This window comes from Peromyscus californicus, unplaced genomic scaffold, assembly GCF_007827085.1.
Source record: "Peromyscus californicus insignis strain IS unplaced genomic scaffold, ASM782708v3 Scaffold_11__1_contigs__length_118956290, whole genome shotgun sequence".
Lineage (NCBI taxonomy): Eukaryota > Metazoa > Chordata > Mammalia > Rodentia > Cricetidae > Peromyscus > Peromyscus californicus.
The window spans coordinates 70,167,291-70,192,209 of NW_026294402.1; the positions used below are offsets into that span (position 1 = coordinate 70,167,291).

At 49.0% G+C, this 24,919-nt stretch overlaps 2 protein-coding genes across 2 annotated transcripts in view; both read left to right on the plus strand.

The window, feature by feature from the left end:
- The window catches only part of Gnb5 (G protein subunit beta 5), a 34,444-nt gene extending 15,942 nt beyond the window's left edge, over positions 1–18,502 (plus strand). The window contains exons 3-11 of the mRNA XM_052714488.1: positions 640–681; positions 1,575–1,651; positions 3,887–4,019; positions 6,617–6,760; positions 8,572–8,663; positions 11,083–11,131; positions 14,169–14,265; positions 15,781–15,947; positions 17,601–18,502. Coding sequence (XP_052570448.1) covers positions 640–681; positions 1,575–1,651; positions 3,887–4,019; positions 6,617–6,760; positions 8,572–8,663; positions 11,083–11,131; positions 14,169–14,265; positions 15,781–15,947; positions 17,601–17,612 — 813 coding nt within the window. The 3' untranslated portion in view covers positions 17,613–18,502. The remainder of the gene's footprint in view (positions 1–639; positions 682–1,574; positions 1,652–3,886; positions 4,020–6,616; positions 6,761–8,571; positions 8,664–11,082; positions 11,132–14,168; positions 14,266–15,780; positions 15,948–17,600) is intronic.
- Positions 18,503–18,809: 307 nt separating this feature from the next.
- Positions 18,810–24,359, plus strand: Bcl2l10 (BCL2 like 10). Its single transcript, XM_052714498.1, has 2 exons — positions 18,810–21,037; positions 23,733–24,359. Exons 1-2 carry the CDS (start codon positions 20,591–20,593, stop codon positions 23,856–23,858), a joined length of 573 nt encoding a protein of 190 aa, XP_052570458.1. The 5' UTR covers positions 18,810–20,590; the 3' UTR covers positions 23,859–24,359.
- The last annotated feature ends 560 nt before the right edge of the window (positions 24,360–24,919 follow it).

Sequence of the window (24,919 nt, forward strand, 5' to 3'; positions counted from 1 at the left end):
TGACACGTGAGCCCAGGGATCTTAAAGGGCCACAAACATTGCCCTTTGACCTCAGCCACTCTTCGCATTACCCTGACCCCTCCCACCAGATGTGGTCCAGAGAGATTCTGTCACTTTAACAGCAGACCTTGCTTCTGCCTCGGGGGGATTTCCCTGCCCATCCCTGGGCCTCCTTCACCACCTGTACTTCCAAATGGCTTGAGAAATTACCAACCTGAGCCTGAGCCGGCTTGGTGGTGCATGCCTGTAAACCTGGCAATCAGAGAGCAGGCAGAGCCAATGTTCAAGGTCATCCTCAGCTGCCAGTCAAGGTCTAAGGCAGCCCAGGCCGCGTGAGCCTCTGTCCAACAGGAAAGAAAGTATCAGAGTCTTGCTTTCACTCATGCCATCCAGAAAAAAAAAAAAAAAAAAAAAAGAAGAGTGAAACAGAGAGCCACGCCTTCATAAAGTTCTCTGGAAAACCCAGCCCCCACTTCCTCACCCCCTTCATTCACATAAGTGGGAGGGTCTTGATCATCCTGATTTCGGCTGCCTCCCTTGCTGCCTATCAGGACACCACTCTGAGGACTTCCAGGCCGTTACTGGTAAGAACACGCTGGCAGGTGCCCACCCCTGAACTGTTGTTTCTTCTCTCTGCAGGACGGGAAGGTGATTGTGTGGGACTCCTTCACGACTAACAAGGTGAGGTGTCCCTCCTAGCCACATCCTGGGATTCTCAGCCTGACTGCCCTCTGGGACCCCTGTGAATGACCATGGAAACTCTGCCAGCGCCCCCAGCCTGACCCCCAGAGGACCACATAGGTCCACCCCCAGACCAGATCGGGCACAGCGAGAGAACCCTGTTAAACCCCCACACTCGACCCTGCTTTGTATTTTTCCTCTGAGCGATCATGAAAAGGATCCAGTTTCTGTCTTCTCTCCCACCTCTGGCCAGAGCCCATAAAACTGTAGAAATGAGCACACGTCAGTGAGGAAGGAGACTACAGCCGGATCAGACCGACACACTGTGGGGGTGGGGCAGTCTGAGTCCAAGGCAGGGGTACTCTTGGCACACACACCTCAGGTAGAGCTAAGGTTAGACCGTTTCCATAGGATAAAGACCAAAACTCTAAATACAGGTATGATTGCAGGCCAGGGGCCCCCCCAGCATCTGTACAAGATAGTGCCATGTGCTAAGTATGGGCGTCCATATCTGTCTGGAAAGAAAGGCTTGTTTCTCACTGTAGGAAAGGGAACCTAGTGCATAGTCTACATTATTAAACATGTCAGCAGCCGGGGCATGCCATGGTCAAGTGAGGGCCATTTTCCAGGGCAGAGTCCCTCATGGTCAGGTCCCTGGCAAATGGTAAAAAATAAGGAAGTAAAGCCTTGCCGCTTCTTACTAGCTGAGACCTGGTTTGTACCGGCAGGCTGAGCCCCCCATCAGTGTGAAGTCCGCTTTCATCCGGTGCCACTGCCGTGTAAACAGTGACAAATCGGTGGCGACTCGGTGTTTGTTATTTTGTAAAGGCTCAGACAGTAAGACCTGTGAGGAAGTGCCTGTTGTTCACTCCTGCTTGGTGCTAATGTTTCAGGAGCATGCGGTCACCATGCCCTGCACGTGGGTGATGGCGTGTGCTTATGCTCCATCGGGATGTGCCATCGCTTGTGGGTAAGTTTTTCAAATGTCCCATTAGCCACAAAATACTGTTTTGCTTTGTATAGGCAAATATTCCAAAATCCAAACGACCCGAAACATTTCTGACACAGGCCTTTACTTTCTTTTCTTTTCTTTATTTTTATTTTCTTTCTTTCTTTATTTTATTTTTTGGTTTTTCGAGACAGGGTTTCTCTGTGTAGCTTTGCACCTTTCCTGCAACTTGCTTTGGAGACCAGACTGGCCTTGAACTCACAGAGATCCGCCTGGCTCTGCCTCCCAAGTGCTAGGATTAAAGGCGTGCGCCACCACCGCCCAGCTCTTTTCTTTTTTTAGAGGGTTTCTCTGTGTAGCCCTAGCTATCCTGGAACTCACCCTGTAGAACAGGTTGGCCTCGAACTCAGAGATCCCTGTACTTTCTAACCATGAAAAACAATTAAGTCCAGAGTAAGCGGCCCTTAGAAATGGCTGGCCAGCCGAACGGTGGTGGCACACGCCTGTAATCCCAGCACTCAGGAGGCAGAGGCAGCTGGATCTCTGTGAGTTCGAGGCCAGGCTGGTCTACAGAGCTAGTCCAGGACAGGCTCCAAAGCTACAGAGAAACCCTGTCTCGAAAAACCAAAAAAAAAAAAAAAAAAAAAAGAAATGGCTGGCCAAGAGCTGTCCTGAACAACAAAACCAGTCAGAGGCCCAGGGGTAGTGGTTCAGGGGATAAATGAATATGAGGACCTGTAGCTCGAGTTTTCCTGCCTGGCCCACAGTCAGGACAAATCTCTGACACCCGCCAGTCCCACAGCCGCTCAGACCCGACCAGGTAAACACAGAGACTTATATTGCTTACAAACTGTATGGCCGTGGCAGGCTTCTTGCTAACTGTTCTTACAGCTTAAATTAATCCATTTCCATTAATCTATACCTTGCCACGTAGCTCGTGGCTTACCGGCATCTTCACGTGCTGTTTGTCATGGTGGCGGCTGGCAGTGTCTCTCTGACTCAGCCTTCCACTTCCCAGCTCTATTCTCCTCCTTGTCCCACCTATACTTCCTGCCTAGCCACTGGCCAATCAGTGATTTATTTATTGACCAATCAGCAACACACTTGCCATACAGAACCTCTCACAGCAAGGACCCAAGTTCAGACCCCATCACCCACATGAAAAACTGGACAGATGCCCACGAGACGGCTCAGAGAGTAAATGTGTTTGCTGTGCAAGCTGATGACCTGAGTCCAGTCCCTGGATCCCACTGTGGAAGGAAGTTGTCCTCTGACCTCCACATGTATGCTGTGGTGCATTCCCCTGTCTCTCTCTCTCTGCCTCTCTCTCTCCTACACACACACACACACACACACACACACACACACACACACACACACAGCGCTAATAATACTTTTTCAATAAAAAAAATTTAGATTTATTGATTTTATTCTGTGTAAGTGTTTACCTGCATGTATGCGTGTACACCATGTGCGTGCCCAGTGCCCACACAGGTTAGAAGAGGGCGTTGGATCCTCTGGGACTGATGTTACAGATGATTGTGAGCCAATATGTGGGTGCTGAGAAATGAACCCAGGTCCTCTGCAAAAGCAATAAGTGCTCCTTTTTAAAAATAAGTAAATAAATAAATATCCATTTTTCTAACAGTTTTGTTGATATTTTGCAGTTGCTAATTTTTGCCTCTTCAATTTTATTATGAGTGTTTGTATAGTCTATGCATCACATGCGTACCTGGTGCCCTCAGAGGCCAGAAGAGAGCTTTGGAGCCCCTACAATTAGAGTTACAGATGGTTGTGACCTGCCCTGTGGTTGCTGGGATTGAACCTAGGTCCTCTAGTCCTCTTAACCACTGAGCCATCTCTCCAGCCATTAGGTCCTTAGCTCCTCAGCTCCTTATTAGCTGATAAGGAACCCTTGTTAATCTCTCAGCTGTGATAAAGATGCAGCAGATACATAAGGAATGTTCTTATTTGGGGGAGACGTACATGTGCACCTTGATCTACGTAGACGTAAAATACCATGTTTGCACTTAGATGGTTCTGCATTTGCTCCTGCACACTTGTTTGTGAATCCAAGGAAAGGAATTTCCAATTTCATATTTGTGGGTTTGACTGTAGATCAGAAGGTCTTCAGAGTCCAAAGGGAGAGGTTTTAATGTAAGATACTGCTGAAGAAAAGCATTTGCAGAGTCGGTAACAATGAGAAAGGATGCATGTCTCTCATCCTTCCGCGTCAACCTCTGTCTTCTGTGCTAGGGGTCTGGATAATAAGTGTTCTGTGTATCCTCTGACATTTGACAAGAACGAGAACATGGCTGCTAAGAAAAAGTCGGTCGCTATGCACACCAACTACCTGTCAGCCTGCAGCTTCACCAATTCAGACATGCAGGTGAGCGCTCTTATCACCCTGGGACACTCCCCTGCAGAGCACATCCGGGAAGTGCACAGTAAGTCATGCCCGGTGTGGTGCAGGCTCCAGAGGTCGTTTCTCCTTGGTCACTGTTCTTAATAAAATCAGAAAGAGGAAAACCAGGAGCACTGAGGTAGAGTTAAGATGGGCTCTGGGTGTTGTGGTCAGTGCTCTGCTTTGGTTGGGTGGAGGGCAGAGTGCAACCTGTAAGGCAGGAGCCTAACACTTCACAGCTGCTGGCCTTTGGGGCTGCGCTCTGCATGCATCTCCCTGTCCAGGCTTTACAGTTTCATTTTGAAATTTCATTTGAGATTGATTTATTTTATGTGTATTAAGTGTTTGCCTGCACGTATGTCTGTGTACCACGTGCATGCAGTGCCCACAGAGGCCAGAAGAGGGCATCAGATCCCCTGGAGTTATAGATGGTTGAAAGCCATGTGGGTGCAGGAAACCAAACCCTGGTCCTCTGCAAGAGCAGCCAGTACTCTTAATCTCTGAGCCATCTCTCCAGCCCTTACATTCTAATCTTTAAAAAAAATAAAATAAGCCGGGCGGTGGTGGCGCACGCCTTTAATCCCAGCACTCGGGAGGCAGAGCCAGGCGGATCTCTGTGAGTTCGAGGCCAGCCTGGGCTACCAAGTGAGTTCCAGGACAGGCGCAAAGCTACATAGAGAAACCCTGTCTCGAAAAACCAAAAAAAATAAAAATAAAATAAAATAAAATAAAAATTGGGGCTGGAGAGATGGCGCATAAGAAGCTGGGCATCCCAAAAGATGCCTATTACTCCAGCTGCCAGAGATCTGACACTTTATTTTGACTTCAGCACTCAAAGACAGACATGTACACACCTTCACACACACACACACACACACACACACACACACACACACAAATAAATAAATAAATAAAGTCTTTTAATTTAAAAAAGCAAGAACAACATGTTACGGCGTTAAGTCTGTGCCCTGCTTTGCATCAGCCACAGCAAGCGCAGTACAGCTCTAACACTCCCACTGCGCTTCTCTGGCGGGTTGTGACTGCTCCCACAGTTGGTTTAGTCATACAGACCTGCGAAGCAGGCAGAAACCTGCCTTAGGACCTGACAGTGCTGGACTGGAAGCCCAGCGAGCTGAGGGTCTTGAAGTGAGACCTGGTGTTCAAGCTGTTGACCTAGGTAAGTAAGTTGTATGGCTGGCCTCCTCTTTTCTTCCAGGTACAGTATTTCCTAGCGTAAGCAGCTAGGGTGTGTGTGTGTGTGTGTGTGTGTGTGTGTGTGTGTGTGTGTGTGTGTGTGTGTGTGTTCATGCATGTGTACACATGTATACACATGGAAACCAGAGGTTAGACTCAGATGTTGATCCTTATGAGCCAGCTATCTTATTTTTTGAGACTGGGTCTCTCACTAGGCCTTGGGGCTCCCCAGTGAGGGTAGGACGGCCATCCAGCAAGACCCTGAGCCCCACCTGTCTTCGCCTCCCCACACTGGATTACAAGTGTGTACCACCATGCCTAGCTTTTTACACAGCTCCAGTTCAGGTCCCCGTGTCTGCATGGCAAGCGCTTTACCAACTCAGTGATGGCCCCAGCCCTAAACAAACCAACCCTGGGATCGAACCCAGGCTTCATGCCTGCTAAGCAATGAGCCTTGCCTCCAGCCTGCAGCTAGGTTCCTCTTTGCTGGGCCTGTGTTGCATGAGATAGTAACAGGAAAGCCTGTTGAGTCCCAGGATCACTTGGCACAGTGACAGGAAGTTATGTTGCACTTATTCTCACTGCCTCTAAGCATTGCAGGAGAACAGAGACCAACACACAGTCTTCCTGCAGACACGAACACCTTAGCAAAGGCTGGGCAGCAGCAGATGGCAGAGGTTACATGAGGCTGTGGACAGGAAGCCCCAGAACAGTGCTCTGCTCAGAGAAAAGCAGCCACAGGAGTGTGTAACAAAGGCTTCCTCCACCCTCGATGCTCAGTGGCCCTCAGCAGCCTCATCATGGAGTTCAGGGACAAGCAGATGCTCAGGTCCCAACCAGATGTGTGACATCCACAAAAGCCCTGCAGTTTGTGTGCAAGCTGATGTCTGAGAACACTTGAGTGTCTGCACCACAGTGGTGCAGGCATGGGGCCCTGGAAGCACACCAGCGAGACCACTGGGATTTCAGCTCCTGGGAACGTGTGTGACCCACGACTTAGGGACTGGGGATGTTAAAAGCACACCGGGCTGGACGGGCCGTGGTGACACACACCTTTAATCCCAGCACTCAGGAGGCAGAGGCAGGTGGATCTCTGTGAGTTCGAGGCCAGCCTGGTCTACAGAGTGAGTTCCAGGACAGGCACCAAAACTACACAGAGAAACCCTGTCTCAAAACAAAACAAAACAGAACAGAACAAAAACAAACAAACAAAAACCACCACTCACACATTCTGGCCTTCCAAGCTCTCTGTGTGTGTGTGTGTGTGTGTGTGTGTGTGTGTGTGTGTGTGTGCATGTGCGCACGCGTGCGATGCATGTGCATGGCCTGCTGTACTGTGGAAGGGTAAGCCTTTAGCTAACCTTCCCCAACACTCTTTCTTCACGCAGATCCTGACAGCCAGTGGCGATGGGACATGCGCCCTGTGGGACGTAGAGAGTGGACAGCTGTTACAGAGTTTCCATGGGCATGGGGCTGATGTCCTCTGCTTGGACCTGGCCCCCTCAGAAACTGGAAACACCTTCGTGTCTGGGGTAAAGACAAGGAAAATCTCTGGGGTGCTTTGTCCACTAGGGAGGTAGTAGACTCTGTCAGTCCTTTTCTGCCCTCGGGTCTGGTCCTGTCTCCCTCGTCTTCAGCTCCCTGCCGCTGGAAACCCCAGTTCCTGCGGCCACATCAGCTGCGGCCACGTCAGCACTGTCTCCAGGCTCCCTTCCTTCTGTCACTGACATCCAGAAGTCTCTATAGAGATCTGGAATGTTCTGTTTGAATGCTACAACTCGGGGTGCGTGTCTGTCACCGTGTATCTAAGATTCCTCAAATAAAGTTTGCACCATAGCTCAGCCAGAGGCCGCTGGGCATGCGCAATGCATGCTAAGATGAGCCAGTGCTGGGATATCACTGGGCGGGCGGTAGTGGGGAGGTGGGGGAGGGGAGGAACACACCCTTCCCACATCTCTTGGCTACCATCCTCCTCTCTCACCCTTGGGTGCAGGAAACAGAAGAGGAACTACAGGAATCAGCATACTTGGACCCTAACTGACTTCATCTAGAAGCTTAACATACTTCACAATAGCACCCGCTGTCCCTTCCCCCCAGATAGTACCCACAGTAGATGAAAGAGTTTCTGGCGTGTGTTGTGTAGTTGGGAGGGGTGTTTCTGGGCAGATTTGGAATAATACAGCTAGACTGACTGTACCAACCCCCAAACCTGCCTCCCATGTTCAGGAGATGGAGGTGATTTCTGTAGCTCTCTACGGCAAGCTGCCCAGGCCTCAGCCCTGGAGTCGAGCCCCTGGGAGCCTCCCATTGCTCACTGGGAGAGACCCTGATTTTCTTCTCATCTTGGCCATCCATGTATGTCTTCTCCCTGTGCCTTCGCATAACTGCATCATCCCTGCTCAACCACACTGCTTTCTTGAAATGACCATTCTCTCTGTAGGTGATATTGTCTCTTTGCATACATGAGCTCCATTCGCTTTAGCATCCCCTAGGAGGTTGGAGATACTTGGGATTATATTGTCTTTGTCCTCAGTGAAACTCTCAGGGGGCTATACGCCATGACAGGTGCTCCTAACATGGCACCGTACCTCTTTATACCTTTGAAACCGACAAACTTGAATGCTTTATGCCATCAATTCATCTAACTGTTGAGAGAATGCCTTTTGTAGTCAAGCTCTGTGGGAATGTATCAAAAAGCTCCCAGAATCTTGATAGCATGATATGGAAAATCTTTCACTTATAGTTCTCTGGCTTGTGAATGACTCAGAGAGAGCGTGCAGTTTTCACGGTTGAGGGATGGGGGGGTGACTTTCCACCCTCTCCCCCAGTTGTTCAATGGCAGGCCTATGAAGAGGCCCTGGGACAGCTGTTTCCCAGGTTGGCACCCCGCTGAGGTGCAGGTGGCCCAAAGGAACCCGTTCCTAACTCTGCTGAGGGCTGGCTCTACAACTCCAGCAAAGCTGAGGCTCTTGGGCGCCACCAACCCGTCCCTTAGTGTCACCGGTCTGGGCATCCCCACCCCCTCCACGAGCACCAAGATCTGCTTGCCTTTGGTGTGCGCATGCGTGTGTGTGAGTGGGTAGAAGGGAGGAAACGGTAGAGGGGTGAAGGAAAGTGAAATGCCCAGGAGGAAGTGGGGAGGAAACACCGAAGGTCAGAGACACCCAAAAGAAGGAAACACGCTGAAGGGGGAAGTGTAGAGAAACCTGCCTGCTCTTCTACCCTGAGATCAGTCGGGGCTGCCTCCTCGGGCTTAGCGGGTGGAGGAGAGTCGTGTGTTAAGGGTCATCCCTGGCTGTACATAGTCCCTGCAGTGTATAACCGGATGGCTTTCTGTTTGCAGAGCTGTGACAAGAAGGCTATGGTGTGGGACATGCGCTCTGGCCAGTGCGTGCAAGCCTTTGAAACTCATGAATCTGATGTCAACAGTGTCCGGTCAGTGAGTCATATGCTTGAGATCCTCTGTCCTGGGGCTTTACCCGGGCTTCGATCACACACACACACATACACACACACACACACACACACACACACACACACACACACACACACACACACCAGAGGATACCTGAGGAGAAAGCGCTCCTCAACAGGAAAGGCTCCAGGTCCCAGGATCTCTTAATCTACTTGCTTTAGAGACAACCCACGTCCTCCCTAAGCGAGCCAGTATTTCTTGGCCATTCTTCACATACTTATTGAGTGTACACATGGCAAGGATCTCCTCAGAAGTAGGGTTACAGCATGGTAGGTAGACAAGGCTGATACTGCCCTTCAGGAAACAAACCAGATACAAAAGATGCATGTACAATGGGGGAGGGGAGAACAGAGGCACGAATGGACGGGCTGCTCCTTCGAGGCTGAGGGCCCATGAGACTGAAGCCAGGAGAATGAAGAGCCAGGCTTGCAAATTAGCAAGGAAGGGCACTGAGGTGAGATGGGCCACACGGTAAGAGCTCCGAGCTCAGGAAGCCCCAGGCAGTAATCTGGACAGTAAGCAGTGGCCCATTTGTTTAGACAGGGAAGGCTAGAGAAAGTATAGAGGGGAGCTGGGCATTGAACCCGCACAGGGTTACTGCAGTTGAGAAAACCCTCGGCAGCCTGGTGGAGATGTTCGGTCGGTAGCAAGCTCTGGGAATGAGGTTCCAGAAAAGGGTTGGGACTTCACTTGTTCAGAAGGAGCCACGGCCATGGCTAAATATAAAATGTCTTTCTGCTCAGGGTCCTAAGAAATCCATTGTTCTTGATGAGAAAACACTAGACATGCTCCTCTGAGTTCAGTTCCCAGCACCCACATCAGATGACTCACAACTGCCTCTAATTCCAGCTCCAGGAAATCCAACACCTTCTTCTGGCCTCCTCAGGACACCTGCACTCACGTGAACATAACCTAACACACACACACACACACACACACACACACACACACACACACACACACACTCGTCCATGCCATGGTGTGGGGCAGACAGAGCTCAACATTGCGGGCATTTTTCTTCCAACCTTTCTGTTCTCATCCCCTTCCGTCAGACCTTTTTAAGGTAGTTAATTACACAGAACCAAGCTTGCTGGGGCTGAGGGGTTGTTAGCTCATCTAGTAAAGCATTAGAGGACCCAACTTCAGTCTTTATCGTCCACATAAAAATGCATAGTGGCAGGTGGCTGTAACCCCAGCCCTGAGGAGGCAGAACTAAGAGGATACCCTGGGGCTGACTGGCCAGCCAATCTAGACTGATTGGTGAACTCCAGGTCACTGAGAGCACCGGACTCAAAGGAGGGGGACATGGTCCTGAGATTGACACCTGAGGCTGCCCTCCACCTTCTAGATGCACACACACACCTCCACAAATGCATGCATTAAAAAAATTAATAAACTTTCCTATTCATTAGCAATTTTTTTTTACTATCATCTCCCTAGGACAAGCTGTAGGGTGGAGGCCATTTGTAACCAGAAAGAAGACGCCTTGAAAGGGATGGGACGCATCTGAGTGTGGGCAAAGTGAAGGGATTAAAGACACTTATTCAGGGGATGTAGCTCAGCTAGTAGAGTGCTTAACTAATGCACACGGAACCCAGACTTGTCTCTAACATGGCATAAAACTGGGTGTTGTGGCTCACTCCTGCACTCAGAACAGAGGAGGTGGAGGCAGGGCTGTCAGAAGTTCAAGGCCATTCACATACGGAGTTCAAGGCTAGCGTGGACTACATGAGACCCCATCTGTAATAAATAAGTGAACACCCTCGCTCCACCCCTGCTTCTGGTTCATAATCTAACATCCATACTTCCTACTGAAGCTGACGGCGGGAATAGCCACCGTTCATTGCTTTTTATTTGGCGGCAGACAGGATTCTTGGGACTCACTACCTTATTAGATCTTGTCTGTGAAGACAGGCTCTATTACCCTCACTTTTCCGAAGAGGAAACCAGGCTGGGAAAGCTGATGTCATTGCCCAAAGTACTGCTTGTCGTGACAGCGCCAACAGCTGATGTGGCTCTGTCCGTCTGACTCTGTTGTCCCTGTGCTGAGCCGCACTTTGGGAATTAGGTGCATGATAGGGCTCCTGCGTTGTTGGGTGCCTAGGGTGAATGTGGGTTACGACATTTGGTTCTCAGCAGGCCTCTCTGCAAGGCAGTGCCACTGTCCCGGGTTTACCAGAGGAACATGAGAGGCTGGTGGTCAGGACACGTGATACTCCCCTCTGGCCTGTGCAAAAGTCTGCCTGCGTCCCAGAAGTGGAGCTTCTGGGTCTGAGACCCTGAGCCAGGACGCCATCCCAGGGGTTCTGGGAGTGAGGGTGTCAGTGGCTAGGGGTGACTGTTCCCCATTAACAGGCTTTCTACCAACTCTCTCTGCAGATACTACCCCAGTGGAGACGCCTTTGCTTCTGGGTCAGATGATGCCACGGTAGGTTTCTGAGTTATTGAGAGCCCTTTCAGGGCAAAGGGGAGAGATAATAGTTTGTTTTTATTTATTTGCAAAAGTAACAAGGAAATGTTATTTAAAGCAAAGCAAAAGAAGGAACTAGAAAACACCACAGGAAAGCATCAGGCTTTAATTTTTTTTCAAATTGTATTTAAGTATTTTTATGTGTATGGATGTTTTGCTGTATGTACATCTACACACCACATGCATGTTTTTTCCCCTTGGAAGCCAGAAGAGGGCACTGGGATGCCCTGAGACTGGAATTACAGATGTGAGCTGCCATCTGGGTACTCAAACCCTGATCCTCTGGATTAGTAGCCAGTGATCTTAACAGAGGGGCCATCTCTTCAGACCTTTATCTTTGTTTGGTTGGTTTTGGTTTCCGAGTCAGGGTTTCTCTGTGGAGCAGCCCAGGCTGTCCTGGAACTCACTTTGTAGACCAGGCTGGCCTCCAACTCACAGAGATCCACCAGCCTCTGCCTTCCAAGTGCTGGAATTAAAGGCGTGAGCCACCTCTACCACCTGGTGCTTTATTTTTTAAACAACTTCTTTTCTGGTCACAGAAGTCATAGGTAGTCAATGAGGGAAAAAAAAATGAAGAAAATTAAATTACTCTCCTAAGGAAAGCCACACACAGTTTAATGAATCCTGAATGCGCTTTCTCTTTGTCAGCACAATATCTATTTGTATATTTGTCTTTTCCACATAACAGCAGCTCGTGTACATTCTGTGCCTATCAAGCATTTCTCACTTGTGTATTCTCTTAATATTTGTCTGGTATTTCATATTATTAGCATGCTGTCATGTACTCAGTCCTTGATCTGGAGAGAGCTCTTCCTAAGTCTCCCCCTCACCCATTAAGAACACTGCCATAGGGCCGGGCGGTGGTGGCGCACGCCTTTAATCCCAGCACTCGGGAGGCAGAGGCTCTGTGAGTTCGAGGCCAGCCTGGTCTACAAAGTGAGTTCCAGGAAAGGTGCAAAACTACAGAGAAACCCTGTCTCGAAAAACCAAAAAAAAAAGAACACTGCCATAAAGCCCAGCATGGTGGTTACAGTGCTTGTCATCAAGGCACAAGGGAAGTAGGAGGAACAGGAGTTCAAGGACATCCTTAGCTACCTAGACATAGCAAGCTCACGGCCAGCCTGGGCTACAGAACAAACTTTGCTGTAAGTAAATATTTTCATGCCTCTCACCATTTACAACTCTCGGGCATTAGTTGCTTACCTAAAAACAGATTCAGTTCTCACAGTTTTGTTGCTAGTGGCAAATTATGTCAACATATGTTTTTAGGAGAAAACATAATGCCATTTCTTGTTGTCCTTAAAAATATCAAATAGCCCATTAAGTAATAGGCTTCACTCTGAGCTGCTGCTGTGGGAAGACATTACAAGAGAAATTTAGTTTTGGTAATAATGAAAATCTTAGGGCTGAAGAGATGCCTCAGAGGTTAAGAGAGCTGGTTGCCATTCCAGAGGACCCTAGTTCAATTCTCAGCACCCATTTCAGGTGGCTCACGACCTCCTATAACTCCAGCGCGCGCGCGTGCGCGCACGCACACACACACACACACACACACACACACACACACATCCATATTCACATAAATAATTTTTAAAAACTCTTATGTGTCAACAAAATATATATATACATATATACACACACACACACATTTTGGCCATGCCATTTTCTGGAAATAATTCTATTCTAAGGGTTCTGCTCCTAAGCTAATGTAATTTTATTTCAGATATCAATATGTGTATAAAGATTTTTACATAAACATTTTCATCACGTAGCTATGGGCACTGTTGTCACTGCCCAGCCCATTGCCCCTTGTAATATATTCAGAAATCAGTTTTCCTCCCACAAAAAAATGTTCATCATAGAATTATGCATAAAAGAGAAAATTAGTCATAAGAAGAACATTTAGCTGGCCATGGCCTGACAGATTGTGACAGAGCCACATGGAGAATATTGAACAGACATGTAAATCATCTTCTTTGAAGACTAATTTTGGAAAATGCTTACCACATAATGTTGACAGAGACGGTAGTGCAACACCCACCCCATCGATTTCCACACAGTCTTAGGGTTTCTATTGCTGTGATGAAACACCATGGCCAAAGAGCACGTTGGAGAGGAAATGGTTTATTTGGTTTACACTTTCAAATCACACTGTTCATCATCAAAGGAAGTCAGGACAGGAATTCAAACAAGTCAGGAACCTGGAGGCGGGAGCTGATGCAGAGGCCATGGAGGGGTGCTGCTTACTCCCTTGCTCCTCATGGCTTGCTCAGCCTGCTTTTTTATAGAACCCAGGACCACCAGCCCAGGGGTGGCCCCACCCACAATGGGCTGGGCTCTCCTCCATCAATCACTAATTAAGAAACTGCCTTGCCTACAACCCAAACTTTTTTTTTTTTCTTCTCCCAGAGCTGAGTACCTAACCCAGGACCTTGCACTTGCTAGGCAAGTGCTCTGCCACTCAGCTAAATCCCCAATCCCTACAACCCGACCTTATGGAGGCATTTTCTTAATTGAGGTTCCCTCCTCTAGGTTGACTTTAGCATGTGTCAGGTTGACATAAAAGTATCCAGCACATACACATAAAATAGAAAACACACACAAAAAAAGAACATCATAGACATTAGCAAATACCTCTAAAACTGGGGCGGGGCGGGGGGCACTTTCATCTCCTCGTGCACGAATTTCTAAGTGTTTCAGAATGTTCCAGGATGACTACATGTGCTTCATCATGGAAAAGTAGGGCTCTATGTTTATCTCTGTACCTGAAGAAGTTTTCTAGATTTGCTGTTTCTTTGAGTCTCCGATGCCCCATGGAGATTAGCAGGAAACCTGGCTGAAGGATAAAATAATAGGGGAGAAAAGTAAAGAGGTTTTCTCCTGTCATGCCTCAAACTGCAGAAGCTGCTGGGCCCACATCGTAGCTCTGTGGTCTGCCCTTTGAGAAACTGAAGCCAGGAGTAATTGACCTTTTGTCTGTTTCTTCCCACTCCAGTGTCGCCTCTATGACCTGCGGGCAGATAGAGAGGTCGCCATCTACTCCAAGGAGAGTATCATATTCGGAGCATCCAGTGTGGACTTCTCCCTCAGTGGTAAGATTTCCTTTCAGAAACTTCTCTGGGACTGTAAGACTCGACCTTAAAAAACAAACCAGCCCTCTGCCTAGCTTCTCACTGCGGGGCGTTTACCCACCAACCCCACAGTTCCCCAGAGTTTTCTTGAGTGCCAGCAGCAGGAAATATTAGATACAGGGATTTAGATTGTGGAGATAAACAGATAGAAAATAAAAGATTGCCTCGAGAGGGCCTGGAACTTTTTCCAACAGGCCCTGACTGTCTCTGCCCCAGGGTATTTATAGAGACGCCCAGGGGCGGAGCAAAAGACCTCCACCCCCAGCACAGCCAAGTGCAGACCATCTCAGACACCTGCACTCAGGCCCGTGGTCCTAATCATCCTCTCTATGCGGACCTGCTGGGTAAAGCCACGAGGAACCTGAAAACGGGCTCCCACATCCCATCACTGAGCTTTCTGTGGAGCAGTATGCTCAGGCCACATCTGACCCTTCCGATACCCCTCCCTTCACCTCATCCCCTGGCCCTTCCCCTGTGAGTTCTGAAACTCCCTGCTGCCCCACCCACAGCCGGGAGGCAGCTAGCAGAAACCAAGCCACTGTTGATGGGACCCCCTGTTCTGAGTTTGTGCCTTTGCACACATAACTGCAGCCGCTTTACGGCACCTCTACCCAACTCAAGTGCTCAGCCCTCAAAAGCATTGACCGCTTTGCTTTCGTCTCTGTAAACTCAAGTTGAAGGTTTAGGAATGGCAGGAGTGTGCCTGCTTCCTCTAAGGCCCGGCGGCATCCTACACACATGTGAGCCTGGCATAGTGGCTCCTGCCACCTGATGCTACAGTGATATTCATCTCTGTCCCGTGCCTTCCACAGAGAATAGTGACAGCTTTCTCCTGAATTGGAAAGGCAACATACATTGCCTGCCACACAGTGGGCCTAGATGAATCTATGTTTTATTGGATGGATGGATGGGTGGATGGATGGGGTGGGGTGGGGGAGTGGGTGGATGGATGGATGGATGGATGGATGGATGGGGTGGGGTGGGGGAGTGGGTGGATGGGTGGATGGATGGGTGAATGGGTGGATGGATGGGGTGGGGTGGGGGAGTGGGTGGATGGATGGATGGATGGATGGGTGAATGGGTGGATGGATGGGGTGGGGTGGGGGAGTGGGTGGATGGATGGATGGGGTGGGTGGATGGATGGATGGATGGATGGATGGATGGATGGGTGAATGGGTGGATGGATGGGGTGGGGTGGGGTGGGTGGATGGATGGATGGGTGGGTGGATGGGTGGAGGGGTGGGGTGGGGGAGTGGGTGGATGGATGGGTGGGTGAGGGTGGGGTGGGGGAGTGGGTGGATGGATGGGGTGGGGTGGGGTGGGTGGATGGATGGATGGATGGATGGGTGGGTGGGTGGAGGGGTGGGGTGGGGTGGATGGATGGATGGATGGATGGGGAAAATTCATTAGTGAGTGATCGACAGTCGAGGGAGGAAAAACAGGACCTGGTTTAACCATTGTATCTTCTGCTTCCAGGTCGCCTGCTCTTTGCTGGGTACAATGACTATACCATCAATGTCTGGGACGTTCTTAAGGGCTCCAGGGTCTCCATCCTGTTTGGACACGAGAACCGTGTCAGCACCCTTCGAGTTTCTCCTGATGGGACAGCGTTCTGCTCAGGATCATGGGATCACACCCTAAGAGTAAGAGAGCTGTCCCGTTTTCCTGTGTGGGAGGAAAGGAAGGACCTTCCTGAGACGGCTGTCAGCCAGCATTCTCATGGCCAGAACTCCAGATGCCACGGGGGTGTCTCTGGGAGGTTAGGGCCTTCGTCCACAGGCGTTCCAAGAGACCAAGAGCATCAGCGTGGTGCTGAAAGAATAATGGAGCTAGATAACCCAAATGTTTTGTTTTGCCCTAGATGTCTGATCTTTTGTGATTCTGGCCTTGAGTAAGCCACAGGTTCCTAGTCTCTGCTCCCTATGCTGAAGGGGTTTCCATACCAGTACAGATTTCCTGTGTCAGGTCACGGGCCCCTGTGGGGCTGTGAAGGCCCCTGTGAAGACTATCCCAGGAAAGGGGCCTCGTGACTTTGATTAGACTTGCAACTCCCCTAGAATACCACCACCATAGCTAAAAGCAAGGAGGTGGGCATTGGTGTGGGAGACCAGCTCCAACCTGTCACAAGGGTTCCTGTGGGGAGGAGTGAGAAATGAAGTATTAGATAGAAATATAGACATAGATGACAAGAAAGACAGAGACACAGGATAGCTTTGGGAGGGCCCTGGGTCAATACCCAGTTGCCCCAAGTTTAATCATGATGGACTTTTTATACATCAGCAAGGGGAGGAACAAAAGACCTCCCCCTTCCAAGGTCGAGGTACAAAGTACCAACAAGTGTAGACCCTTCAAAACACCTGGTAACCACACCCTTGGCCAAATCATCCCATTATGCAGCCCTGACGGGCAAAGCAAGCTCAGACTTTCTGACCTTGAGTAAGGCCTTACTAGGGAGCTCCTGTGGGCCCCCACACATCAGGTGTTCCCAGAGCATGTGAGTGCTAAGCACATTGCTCATTGCTATGCAAGATCCCATATCTGACAGAGACTTGTGTGGGGATTTAGGGGACTACTTTGAGATGGGTCCTTGGATAAAGACTTGATTAGGTTTGGACATATTTGGAGCATAATAATTTTAACATTGCTGGACAGATGGTAAGGGCCAACAAGATGTCTCAGTGGGTAAAGGTGCTTGCTGCCAAGCCTGACAGCTTGGGTTTGATTCTTGGAACCCACATAGTGGTAGGGGAGAACAGATGCCCCCGAATTATCCTTTGACCTACTCATGCTCACTAGAGCACACATGCCCATGTATATAGACACATACACACCAAAGCCTAAATGAATGAAAAATATTTTAGTAAGGTCTTAGAAAGTAAGCAGGCCTTCACGTTACATTTATTTTAATGGGAGTAGGTTGAATGCCTAGTTTCAGGACACATAGATAAAAAGATTTTTTTTTTTTTTGCAGTGTTAAAAAAACAAAGTTTAGTAATGAGGTGTTGATAACAACAGTGAGCCATGAAGATACACATGGTTCAGGTCTCAATCTTAGGGTGTCACCAGTGGCTGGTAAGCAGGCTGCAGAGGCCCTGCACACAGTTAACTGAGGGGTAGGTGTCAAGCATGCTGAAGCTCTTGAGAGTCCTGTTGGGTGGAGTGTGTGAGTGAGGGGTGTGTGTGTGTGTGTGTGTGTGTGTGTGTGTGTGTGTGTGTGTGTGCATGCAGCCTGATTTCCTCTTTTAAACTCAAGTTTTATGAATAACTAAGGACTAAAAATGATCTGTGTCTTCTAGGTTTGGGCATAATCCTCTCCCAGTGTGCGTGAAGAACATGTGTCCTCCCATGTAGATATGACTTCTAGAGGAGCCCAGGACTTCCCACGGGCTAGCTTATGGGAGCAACTTCACAGCTCATTGCTCACTCGGCCCCTCCAGTGTTACCATGAAAAACCGTCCCCTTCCTGGAAATGTACTCCTGTGGGTCTTGGCCCTTCAGCTGTCCCTTCGAGTCCCTGTTTCATCTCAAACACTTTGTAAAATTTGTTTTTGAAGTTATTCCAACCGATAGAATTCCACATATATCAGCATTTAAAATGTCCTCCGTTGCTTCTGTGAATTTGGTCTGTCTTCAGAGCACTTTAAACTCTACCTTTTCTTGGTGTGGACTGTTCTAGAACCTTCCTCTGGACATGCCAGCTACATGGACTGTAAGAATGACTGTTCCCTGGTCTGTCATAGAAGACAATTCCAGTTCCAAATGTGGCTACACAGAACCACTTTTTAAAACTGTTTTTATGTACAAGTATCTTTTTCTCCCAACCTGTTCAGTTGTATTTTTATAGATGAAATGTTTTTGTCTGGGAGAGCCTTTAGAAATGAAGCAGACATGTGCCGAAAACAGGCCATATGTTGGACTGTGTGATGCTCTGATAGATGGTGGTCTAGGGTGGGGCATTCCCCTACATTGAGGGGGAAACCTGGTTGCCATTTGTAGCACAAATGCTACTGAGAACAAACAGAACCTTCTGGGAAGACAAGATAATAAATTGGTTTAAAAGCCTACTAGTAGTGTTATCAGAAATGCCTACATTAACATGGCTGTTACCCATATAAATGATATTTGAGTGACCTGCACAGCAGCTGTACTTACACAGACTGGTGGGCAGGTCGTGAATAATAATGTCTTTGCTATCAAAGGAGTATCCTGTCTTTATTTGACTCTGCAGTTCCTTCTAGATGCTACTGGCTGCTGCTTCTTACAAGGTCCCTGCTTTTTCTTCCTTTTTTCTTTTAAAGGTGTAGAAGTTGGTTCTTTTAGAAACACCTTATGTAGTAAAATGTCATGTTAACAGAAGTAATGGTACACACTTGTAAGTCCAGGTACTTGGGGGGCAGAAGCAGGAGGATGGCTTGTGCCTAAGAGTTTAAGACTAGCCTCAGCCAGATAGTGAGCCCTCATCTTTTCATTTTGTACACACATGGGGGGGGGGGTTCTCTTTTTTTTTAATATTAATTTGTCCATTATTTGAATCATTTCTTCTGTGTGTATGTAGGTGAATACACATGCCACAGAGCACATGCAGGGGTCAGAGTACAGCCGGTGGGAGTCTGTTTGCTCCTTCCACCATAGGGTGTCTGGGCATCGAACGCAGATCCTCAGGCTTGGTAACAAGAACCCTTACCTGCTGAACAAGCTCACTGCTCCCGGCCTTATTTTTTATGAGACACAATACCATGTCTCCCAGGTTGCCCTCAAACTTGCTACGTTTCCAAGTGTGATGGTAAACTTCTGGTCCCTCTGCCCTTGCCTCTCAGGTGCTGGAATATTGGGTTTGCCAGCGTGCACCACACACTGGATGCACTAAAATTGTAGGCACACTGCTGGAACCAAACCGAGACTGTCCGGCATGATTCACCAGCACTCTCCAACTGAGCTACAGTCCCAGCCCCAAGACCCCATCTTTAAAAAGATTTTTTTTTTTTTTAGTACTGGGAATCAAAGGTCACCTTGGACCCTGGTAATCATTCCTGGGTAAAACTGGCACTGTGCATGGCCTTGGGCATCTGACTAGCCAAAGATTTGCTGTCCCTAAGAAGCAGGGGGTAGGGTGGGTCGGGTATCCCCAGATTGTCTGGTCCCCTGTCTTATCCTTCTCCGCCTGACTCTTTGCATAGTGCTGACTTTACTTTTGTAGGCCCAGCTCCAGACCTTTGCTCCCCAGAAAGACCCTCAGAATGCAGAAAGGACATTCTTCCAGCCATCAGGGTGCCATGGTCACTTCAGCAGTCCCTTTGGAACTGAGAGTGAGAAATGCCCCATATATTTTTGTTATGTCCTTAGTATTATTGAAACGTCCCTTAGAGTCTCAGAGACACACAATGGTTCTGGGTTATACTTTGACACCCTAGAGAGCTCTCTTTGCCCCTCAGGGAGATGGCCCTGAATTAAAGCAGGTCTCTAGAGAGTGTGGACATAAAGAAAGGACCAGGACAGCTGGGCACAGGTAACCCCTGGGAAAGGGCCTCAGAGGAAACTTTGGGTAGCATCACAGAAAGTCGAAGTGGAGCCCCAAGAAGGCCCACAAGGGCTAGAACCCAGCAGACCTGTGACCTACTAGAGCAGTGTTTCTCAACCTGTGACCTCCTTCGGGGATCGCCTAACAGATATCATACATATCAGGTATTTACAATTCATAACCCTAGCAAAACTACAGTTATGAAGAAGCAACGAAATAATTGTATTGTTGGGGGCCACCCCAGCGTGAAGGTCGCAGCATTAGGAATGTTGCGGACCACTGTACTGGAGACTCGTTCAAAGGAGGACAGCAGGGTTTCTAGGGAGCACAGCTGGTGGGTCAGAGACAGGCAGGAGTCAGGGGCTGGGGCCACATTGCCTCCTCCAACCTAGGACAGCCACTTTGCAAAATGAGTTATATTTCCTCATTTTCCAAACAAGTCAGCCCAGTCAGTAGCAAGTTAAGATACGGCTTCTAGTGGGGCCTGATGGCACAAGCCTGTAATCCCAGTGATTCAGGCGGCTGAGGCAGGAGAATGACAATTCCAAGGCCTACCAAGCTCTAGAAAGCTCCAGACCCTGGCTGTTTCTTAATCCGGAAGGTAAGAAGTAATCCATGGGTCTCACGTGGCTCCTGCTTGCTCCGTCACAGGCCTCTCTCCTTGCAACAGGTGTAGGTGAGATACCCAAAGGTCTGGGAGGGGTGGAGGCAGGAAGCCGCTGAGCCTAGAAAGCCGGCTGGGGTTAGGCCGGGTGCAGAGGCCAGAGGATGGGTGATCCGCTGCTGGAACGCACCAGAAGGCTGCTGACTGACTACTTGACGTTCTGTGCGCGGGAGCCGGGCACCCCCGAGCCACCGCCCAGGTCGACCGAGGCGGCCTTGCTGCGCACTGTGGCAGCCGAAGTCCAAGAGCACTACCAGGAATTCTTCTCCTCCTTCCTCGGCTACCAGGGCAACCGCCTGGAGCTGGTGACACGGATGGTGGATGTGGTGCTCCCCGATGACCAGGACATCAATTGGGGCCGCCTGGTGTTGGTCTTGGCCTTCGCGGGGACGCTTGTGAATCAAGGCCCTTGCAAGGCTACCAGGCAGAAGAAGAGTGGTCTGAGGAGGAATCAATCCCAAGTGACCCGAGACTGCCAGCTCATAGTGGACTTCCTGTGCAGTCGGATCCTGGGGCAGCATCGTTCCTGGCTGGAGGATCAGGATGGCTGGGTGAGACCACGGAGCGAGCGTGGGAGTGATGGTGTGTGGGGGTGAGGTGGAGGGTGCGGGGCTGAGCACCTCTCAGAGACGAGGAGCGAGTGCTTCAGCTGTACTGTGCAGTCCGATTTTATTTCCTTTCTTTACTACTTTTCCCCCCCTTAAAGTCAGGGTCTCGTGTAGCCCAGGCTGGCCTCACTCCATAGCCTCCTGCTTCCAGGAGCTTTAGGATTACAGGCTGTGTCCCTATGATGGGGTTCTGTGGTGCTGGGTGTGGACCCACAGGGCTTTGAGCATGCTAGGCAAGCACTCACTGAGCCAGGTCCCCAGCCCAAGGATTTCTTTACAGGCACTCAGACTGCCCTTGCTCCATAATTCTCATAAAAATTCATTCAGGGGTGGCCAGGCACACATGGCTTACCCTAACCCTTACCCTTGGGACTTTCAGGGAGGGCTTATTAGGTCAGATATGCCCAAGTAGCAGAAAGGGAGCTGTGGTCTTGCCCAAGCTCTCCAGAGTTTCCTCTCCTTTCTCTAACCCTTCAGGAGACTGAAACCCTAGGGGTTGTGAAATGTGTGTGACCACCAGTGGGAACCCTGACTAGACTCTACTTCTGGTCCACAGCACTTTTCCCCGCTGGGCAGCCTCCAGGCCCCTGGCTTTCTGTTGGTCCTGAATCTCTGGTGTAAGCGAAAAAGGCAGCTAGCTACACAGAGTTAGCGATCAAAGAGAACGCCCAGGATGGGAATAAAGGTTGATAGCAGACTGTTAACGTCTGTGAGGCCCTGGGTTCGATCTCCAGCACCACCAGAAAAGAAAAAAGAAGAGCTCTACCCTAGTTTAGCTCACATGCCAAGCCTGGCCTCAGGTTTCTTTACTTTCCTCCTCATTGGGGTTGGATCAAAACTGAAGTGACCCGTGTTATGGGGATAGATGTAACTTAACGATTAAAACCTGTTACACAAAAACAAAGCCGCCTGTCAGCAGTCTGCATTTAAACCACCTGATAAAGAAAGGTGGTGTGCCGTGTTAGCAATTCCTGATGTATGGGGCTCCACTGGGCCCGAGGACTGCCTTCAGCTGGGTTTGTGAGAACCCTCTCTGAGCCCTCTGAAGAGGTCATAAGACAGTATTCATTTTTCCTTCTGCCTCCTGGCTCACTCCTCCTTTCTCTCCTCACTCCCCCCCCCTCCCTCAAGTTCTCAGACTTGGGTGGGTTCAAGAGGAATAGTGAGGCAGATTTTCTTTGGGGTAAGAGATTCATTCACAGAGTAATACCATGGAAAGACAGCATGGCAGGGACTCTGTGTAGAGTTAGGTCTATGAGACAAAGCCAGACTCCCCTCTTAAAGGTTCCAGAGGAAGGGGAGGTCCCATGCCACATAGTGGTGACTATGTGCTTGTAGTTGGGATGTCACTGATTCCAGAGCAATGGGGAAGAGGGAAAGGCTGGGTCCTTAAGTTAATGTGTAATCATCATACAGGATTTGCTGCCCATAGTCCCTGATTGCTTAGGGTCTCGGGTAGCCTGGAGTTCATAAACACCCTTTGGGGAAGAGAGGCTTATAAATTCACAGGCTGGCTTTCAACAGAGCGTCTACTATTTCTTTTGTCTAAGCTGCGTAGGTAGAGAAAGCAGCTTCTGCAAGTGAGCATGGCTTGAATACACTCTAGTCCCAAATATAACCTTCCCAGACTCTTGGTTTTGGGGGTAGCATTGAGGTCAGTCTCTAGTTGCTACATCCTGACTTGGGGTGGTGTAGACGCAGCATGTCTCCCATCTCGGGGTATCTGAGTCAGAGATGATTGATGCCTGTATGGGCACAGTGGAAGGATGTTGAGCCTGTGTGACCACACAGCAGTCTGGATGAGTTGAGATGGGCAGGGTGCTAAAGAGGGGGACTACGGATGTAAGAACCAAGATCGTTATTAAAGGGGTAACCCCAGGTGTGACCCAGGAGGTCCCTGATGAGTTTGGAAACCATTTTGAATTTGATTTGTAGAGGGAAGGTCAAGGTTAAAGAGATGAGCTAAAGACAGACAGGTGCCCTCAAAGGGAAGGCCCAAGGCTTAAAATTTTCAATTTTATTGGAGGTTGTGGGGAAGGCATCAGAGAGTAAAGAGAGGCATTAGTAGAGTTCTCCTAGATGTCTTTCCTCAGTGTTGAGGTAAAATATGAGGTGTTATGAGGAGGCATCTCCGCCATATAGGACAGTCAGGTGGTTGCTTCTATGCAAGTTGAACTGCTGTGAACACATCCTACGAGGTGTCTGGTAGCCACATGCCTTTCATTTTATGGCATGATCTAGAACTTCCTATGTATTTTGGGGTGTTTTTTCATACTGGAGATTGGCCCACGGCCTTGTGCGTGCTGATCACGTTTGACGTCCAAGCTCCACACTAGCCCTTCCTGTGAATTTTCATTTAGATATTTTTATTGTGTGTGGGATAAGTCCCTGTATGTGTTCTGTGTGCCATGTAATGCAGTGCTCAGGGAGGCCAGAACAGGGTGTCAGATCCCCTGGACCTGGAGTTAACAGAATTGTGAGCTACCGTGTAAGTGCTGGGAACTGAACCCAAATCCTCTGCAAGAGCAGCCAGCCCCCTCAACGGCTGAACCGTCTCTTCAGCCCTGACTTCTGTGTATTTGGAGCTCAGGTTTGTTCATGGGGAGTCGGTCTAATTCTCCTCTTCTGCCCCTTGCAGGATGGCTTTTGTGACATCTTCAAGCGCTCCTTTCCACTCAGTTTTTGGAGACTGGTGATCAAGACTCTTCTGTACTGCATCATTGCAACGGCCGTCCTGTATGTCTGGAAACAATTTCGGTTTTAAAATTGTAAAAACGATTTTACCTGCCTAACTGTGATCCTCTAAGGGACAATTTTAGATGGTTGGATAAGAACTGAGGAAATCCTCCTGCCTAGAGACATTTTAACCTGCATGCTACGTGGAGTCCTGGGGTTGCGATGGGGCCAGTATTTGGGGAGGGCCTGAGTGGTTCTTCACTAAGTGGGGGAATGGTCTTACAGACCAGACATCACTCCAAAAAACTCCAGAAGGAACTACAGCCACTCACTTAAAAGTGCTGCTGTCTGTGTTTGGCTATAAGCACGCCAGAGCCTCTCCCATCTGTTCTGGGGTTCTTGAGCAGCCGCTGTTCAATAACCAGGGTTCCAGGGCAGAGACTCCCAAAGCGCCAAAACCCCAGAGCAATGAAGAATGCCAATAGGAAACCTTAAGGACTCCTTGAAAACCTAAATCTTTCTGTGCCTAATTCCCAGGACTTCTGAATTTATAGTGTGAAGTAACCGTGTTTTTTAAAGTAACTTCAAATTTTTAATAAATGTATGCATTTTTCAAAAAAAAAAAAAACCTGGGTTTTTCTCTAGTTCAGCAAGACTCTTTTTCTTGAGAGTAATGAATTGGTGGCACTTTCCTTTTGTCTCGTTTAGTTTATATAATGTATATTCACATTATGCTGGTATGTATATCCATGTACCACATATGTGTCTGGTGCCTATGAGGCCAGAAGAAGGTGTCGGGTCCCTGGAACAGGAGTTATAGTTGTAAGCACCATGTGGGTGCTGGGAATCAAACATGGGTCCTCTGGAGGAGCAGCCAGTGCTCGCTCTTCAGCCTTAACAATGCTTTGTTTGAAACATTTAATCTACATGTAAGTTCTGAAATCACTCCTCTTTTCCCCCTTCCCCTCTCCAGTCTACTCAAAACATGCAGGGTGGTAGGGAATGTGCCCCTCCAAGCCTCCCTAGCTATTATTAACTCGCATTTCATAAAACTGAGTCTGGTGTGTGTGTGTGTGTGTGTGTGTGTGTGTGTGTGTGTGTGTGTGTGTGTGTGTGTGTGTGTGTGTGATGACAAGGTTTCTGGCTGGA